The 6056-nt window shown below is 45.8% G+C and overlaps 1 protein-coding gene across 1 annotated transcript; it reads left to right on the top strand.

Annotated features, from left to right (window-relative positions):
• The first annotated feature begins 1075 nt into the window (after positions 1-1075).
• CAMLG (calcium modulating ligand) lies at positions 1076-5914 on the top strand. The gene is made up of 4 exons (XM_057371322.1): positions 1076-1262; positions 2383-2837; positions 3699-3764; positions 5122-5914. The coding sequence occupies exons 1-4, from the start codon at positions 1100-1102 to the stop codon at positions 5311-5313; spliced, it is 876 nt and encodes a 291-aa protein (XP_057227305.1). The 5' UTR covers positions 1076-1099; the 3' UTR covers positions 5314-5914.
• The last annotated feature ends 142 nt before the right edge of the window (positions 5915-6056 follow it).

The raw sequence follows: 6056 nt of genomic DNA, 5'->3' as shown, positions 1-6056 counted from the left end.
AATCAATTGAGAGAAATACCATGTTGGTCACAGGAGGCAGCTTGCAGTGATGGTTGGAATTTAACCTTCAGAAGCATTCCAAGATTGTGATCAATTTTATTCTAGGTAATCCTGTATCTTCATTTCACATCCCATTTTTTCAGCATCTTTTTTGTAAAAGTCATTCCATTTTAACACTTGCAAATTTTTTGAGCTGTTTTCACTACTGCTTCTGGCCCATCAAAGATGAGTAAATGCATGAGCTTGGTAGTCTGACCTCTGTAATTAACTGGTTTTGAATACAGAATTCTCTCATTCAATGTTGTAGAAATATTGATTGGACTTGTCACCCCTGGGTTTTTTTTCCAATACTTGTAAATGTCCTGCTACTGCAGAAATCCACAACTCCGGCTGTGGCCCAGGGATCAGCAGGCACCTGTCCTGGCACTGGGTTTTGGAATTGCAAGTATTTGGAATACTTGGAGTGCTGTTCTAATGGGAGTGCTTGTGAGTTAAGGAGTGAAGGTGTTTGGTGCCAAAGCCGATGAGGGCAATTAGTGTGAAGTGCTGATGGGAATGCTCCATGTCATTTGATTTGGCTGTTCCGAGTTTTATCACCTGGCACGCAAGAAGAGGTGTAATGGACTTGAGTGTACATAAAGATGAATATTACGCTGACTGTAGCTTACTGGAAAGAAGTGAATATGCTCTCTTCTATAACGTCAGTAGCTGTAGCATCCTCGAGAGGTGCTTGCCTGTCGGCGTTCCCTCAGMGTGCACCGCGAGTCCCGTAGCGGTGCGGTGCCAGGGCTGGAGGCCGCCGTGTGTGCGCAGCAGTGTCACCGCCACCAAATCGCCTCAGCGCAACCATCACCCTTTCCCGCCCTCACGCCACCGCCCCTCGCCCCGTGACTTCACTTCCGAGGCCGGGGCGGCCATCTTGAGTGCTGGCGCCGCGCCGGCAGAGAGGGGGAGCACGGCGCGCTCTCCCAGCCCGTCCCGCCCTTCGCCTGCCCTTACACAAAATGGCGGCGCCCGCTTCAGCGGCGGGAGGCGGGCGGTGCCGGCGCCTGCGCACCGGGCGGGGCGGGCCCGTGGTGCCGGGCCTGCGGTGCCGGGGATGGCGGACGGCGGCGGGGGAGCGGCGCCCACACCCCCGGGGCCCCCCGCGGGGCTCTCGGCGTCCCAGCGCCGCGCCGAGCTGCGCCGCAGGAAGCTGCTCATGAACTCGGAGGAGCGGATCAACCGCATCATGGGCTTCCACCGGCCCGCGGCGGGCAAGGGTGAGCCCCATGGCGGGTGCGGCGGGGCTGTGTGAGGGCTCCGGGGCTGCGCTGACGCCTTGGCCTCTCCGGCCGTGACCGCTGCCCGCGGTCCCCTCGTGCACAGGAGAGGCTCGTTCCCCGCAGGGACAGGGCCGGCTCGCTCCCCGGTCCCTCAGTGCCGCCTTCCCTCAGGGATGCTTCAAGCAGCCCGACCTGCCCTGCACCGCCAGGGACCCGCCCATAAAACCCGGGTGCCGTCAGAAGGTCGGGACTTGGGCCCGGCACTGTCCCTAGAGAGCGAGCAGACAAGCTGTCATTTCACTGCAAGTAGCTTTTTTTAGTTGAAGGAAGGATGAGCCTCCCCCATGTTTTCAGCCAGTAAATGCTGGCTTTCATAGCTGGTTTTTTATAGCAAAGTTATCTCACATTTAGATAGTGACAGAAATGTTTGTGGTTGGCATGCAGAATTTTCTTGCAGAACCATACTGTAGGTAGGTCAGTTATATTTCTATACGCTTCAAGCAGGCTGTCTTGATTCCAGTTTACAAGCAGTTCTGAGATTTCAGTTTACAATGATGCCCATGAGCCATGAATCCATCTGACTTAACACTGAGAATTACTCCTGAAGTGTTGGTTCTTGCTCTCTGGTAGGACCAGGCCTGTTCTTGATTTGGCTTTTGTTCTCCACCTCCCTCATTGTACAAGGGGTCTTCGGGTTTGATACCAAGCAGGTTAACACTGCCCTGCCTCTGACAGTAGATAGCAAGCCGAAGTGCACTTGTGTTGTCTGCTTATTTGTCAGGTATTAATGCTTTTCTGGTAGATTCACTTTCTGCAAATCTTTCTCTTTTCTTAATGTCGATCCATGTATTTGGATCTTGGTGCTGAATCTTTCATACAATGCTGTTGCTTAAGGAAGCAGTGTTTTAATTTCTGTATTGCTGACTGACAACTTCAACTTCTGGTGTGCATTGCTCAGCTTTTGGTCTCATGTCTGCTCAATGAAGAGTGCYCTCTTTAATAATAAACCTGTCTTTTCACTTGGAGAGCAGAGACYCAGGACCCTGATCCAGTATTGGCTAAAGTGTTGTTCCGTGTACCCGGCGTACATAACTGTGTTTTTATTTCTCTTCTTTAGATGATGAAAGTCACGCAGAATCAAAGCTTCAGCACGAGCAAGATAAATCAAACTCCCTTCCCATTCCTTCAGTTTCCAAGCGGATTGTGCTTGGCGATTCTGTGTGTAATGTGACAGGCTCGACTGACCAYGCAGGCAGCATGGCAGAGCTCAGAGGGGACAAGGACTTGTTTGGTAAAGCCCCAGAGCTGGTCACTGAGGGGACAGGCGAACTTCGTCACCGTCACAGGGGGGACCTGCCCTCTGAGGCTGCACCACGGCCTCCGAGACACGGCTTAGAGCAGTACCTGTCCAGATTTGACGAAGCCCTAAAGCTGAGGAACCAGCTGATGAGYGAGAAGCCGAGCCAAGAGAATGGGAATGCAGCGGAGGAGTTTGACTCTTTCCGCATTTTCAGATTGGTGGGATGTGCTCTGCTCGCCATCGCGGTCAGAGCTTTTGTGTGCAAGTACCTGGTGAGTCCAGGGACACAACCCTGCTGGGGTTTGCTGGTTGGTGCAAATTATTGGGAAATATCTGAGGCTGAAGTCTACTGGTAATGTCCAAATTGAGAACTTCAGGCACTCTTTACAATTCTAACATTTGTATCAAACCTAAAAAAATTGCTGAATCTGCTACCTAACACAGCCACTGTGTAACCATGTTGGTCTGTTGTATTTGAGGAGCAGATGCACTGGAATAGTTGCAGCTGAAGTCCCCTGCACGTTTATTCCATCTTTGTGAGCATTCGAGTCAGCTGCTCCTCTAATTTGAAGTCTAAAGAAGAATAATAGTGTAAGAATAGGGTTCCCATCCCTGGAAGTGTTCAAGGCCAGGTTGGATGGGGCTTGGAGCATCCTAGTCTASTGGAAGGGGGTAGGAATGAGATGGCATTTAAGGTCAGTTTTAACCCAAACCATTCTTTACTCAGTAGTTCTTCCAAGATAAGTAGATCCTGTTCATTTATCAGCCTGGGAAAAGCAGTTCATCAGTTAAGTTCCCAGTGCCTGCCAGAACTGCACAGAGGTGTGTGGCTGTTACAGGCTACCAGCTCCTGGATCCCTGGGCTCAGTTTTACGCACTGGCCTCCATTTGACACACTGCTGTTCTATTCTGCCATTTCAGGTCTTTAGGCTCAAAGAAAATAGGGCAGAATCTTATTTTCGACACTTAACATATTTGCTTAGGTTTGTAGTATTCAAAAATGATGTTGCTCTGTTCCACAAATTCATTTTTACCTACTAATTTTCATTGATGACTTAAGCAGCATTACATTTCTGTGTTTCTTAGCTATTCTGAACAAGTTAATTTTTATATATTCTTTTCTGTTCCTTCAGTCAATATTTGCACCATTTCTTACTCTACAACTTGCTTTCATGGGACTGTCCAAGTACTTTCCAAAGGTAAGATAGTTTTTTTGAAATTAGATTAATTTGAAGTGTTTTCAGTTTAAGTTTCGATTGTATTGTTTTAGGACCAATGCATGTGAAGTATTCTTCCCTTGTTTTAAACTGTAGAGTTGAATGACCAATGCTGGTAGTTCATACTAGTTTTTAATCTTTCCAGATTTAGTCCAGATCTTTTTTAAAGYTGCATGAAAACCTGGTTAGCAGCTTGTTTAGCTGTAGCCTAATTAAAAGCATTTGACCAGGAAATGCAGGTAGTTCTTTCATGTCTTCAGAAAAYTAGCTTTTCTTCTAGACCATGCTCTTTGGTTATTGCTTGCTTTGCTTAGCAGCTGTTCTGTATGAAATAGCTGGAAATTTGGGAGTATGTTTGCTAAAAAATGAGGYAGAATGGTTGCTTTTAAGGGCTCTGCATTCCACTGTTGGTATTGGTTTGAATGGCAGCTTGAAACGAGACGTTCATTTGTGTGTGAAACTTGCTGCCTATTAGCAAGATTTACTATACCACTTGCTTTATATATTTACACCAGGTAATTGTGCTGAAGCATTTGTTAGGTTGATGATTTTGTCAGGTCTGCTGTTCATAGTGGGTTTGAATGATGTTCAATCCATAGTTAAAAGGGAAAATTTGCATTTTAAAAGGAATAATAGATTACTTGTAGAAATGAGAATAAATCAGCAGTTGTTTTGTAGTTAAGTATATCATAATAGTAATTCTAAGTTGATGTGTCACAACACAAAATAGTAGAATTAGCCTTAGATTTGCACCAGCTCATCTGCTACATCTTCTGGATCTGTTTCTGCTGTACTTAAAATCAGCTCCTCAGTTTCAGAATTTAAAGAGGTTGTTCCTGCTGTAGTGGAAGGTATCCCTGCCCGTGGCAGGGGGTTGGAATGAGATGAGCTTTAAGGTCCCTTCCAACCCAGACTATTCTGGGATTCTGTTTTTTTGCCAAGTAGTGTTATGAGATTAATCGAGTTCTGCCMGTGGAGATGCCAGGCTTGGCTTCTTGCACCCAGATTTCCCTTGTCTGGGAATCTTCCCACTCAGGCAGGAGCAGCTGCCCAGCCTCATGTCTCAGCCTGCTGGGAGCAGCAGTGTGAAGGAGACAGAGTATCAGGGATGGATTTTATTTGCTGTTAACCAGCCTCTCTCTCAGCTCTGCTGGATCCATCACAGCAGGAATTTGTGTCTAGGGTAAGTGCTGTGAATCCTGGGGTGTCTGGAGAGAATCAATCCAAACCTGGTACCAGTGAATTTGGAATGTGTGAAACTGGCTTAGCATTGGAGACATGTAAAGCAGGATTGGATTAGAAGAACTAACATACTACCATTTTTTTCTTTCCTTTTTAGTGTGAGAAGAAGGTAAAAACAACAGTATTGACTGCTGCTCTTCTCCTGTCTGGAATCCCTGCAGAAGTGATCAGTCGCTCCATGGACACCTACAGCAAAATGGGAGATGTTTTCACAGACCTCTGTGTCTATTTCTTYACTTTTATCTTTTGCCATGAACTTACTTTGGTTTTTGGCTCTGAAGTACCATGATGGCTGTAGAATTCCACAAGTAACTACACTAAAGCTTTCTGGACTGTGTTCCTTTAAAATCTGACTGTCCAGGCAGGTCTAAACCTTCATTAAAATTCTTACCTGTTCAAATGCTTGAAAGGAGCCTTAAATCCAATAATTTTGGGAAAGGGAGAGCAGGGTCCCAGACTGCAAGCTGTGTTGATTCAGATTATTTAAGTACTGTGTCTGCGTATTACAAATGTGAAGGCTAGGACGCAAGTGTCAGTGGATGATTTATTTGCTTTAGTTAGATGATGCCCTTTTCAGCCTCCTCCATAAACATTTGCAAAGCTGCTTTTGTTCTTTTCAAGTGAGAACAAGAAARGAGTTCCCTTCAGCAGAACAATAAATATGTGTATATCCTGTAAGACTATAGCTAACAAAAACTATAGCTGCTCATTTTGTGGTGTTCCCATTTTTTAAAGAAAGCTCTCAATGAAAGAAATGCCTGTATTCTCTTCAAATGTTTAAGTTCAGAATGTTGAACCAAGTAGCTGCTTCTGGAGAATGTTGGTGAAAATTGACACTTTCTTGTCCTGATCCTTGCCTTGCTATACATGATTGTTGTGATTTTAATTAATTTGATGATTATTGTGGAAGAGAGCTAAGCAAAACCAGCAAGAAGGAAGTCCTGGTGCTTACAAATGTCATTAATCAAAAAGTAAGAAGAAACAAAGCTAATCTCATCTGTTTATGAGTTTCTAGCAGCATAATCCTAGTGA

This window comes from Malurus melanocephalus, unplaced genomic scaffold (assembly GCF_030028575.1).
Source record: "Malurus melanocephalus ecotype Western Australia unplaced genomic scaffold, MMel_1.1 scaffold_144, whole genome shotgun sequence".
Classification (NCBI taxonomy): domain Eukaryota; kingdom Metazoa; phylum Chordata; class Aves; order Passeriformes; family Maluridae; genus Malurus; species Malurus melanocephalus.
Note: the sequence above shows the minus strand (reverse complement) of the source record. Positions and strands in the feature narration are given on the sequence as shown.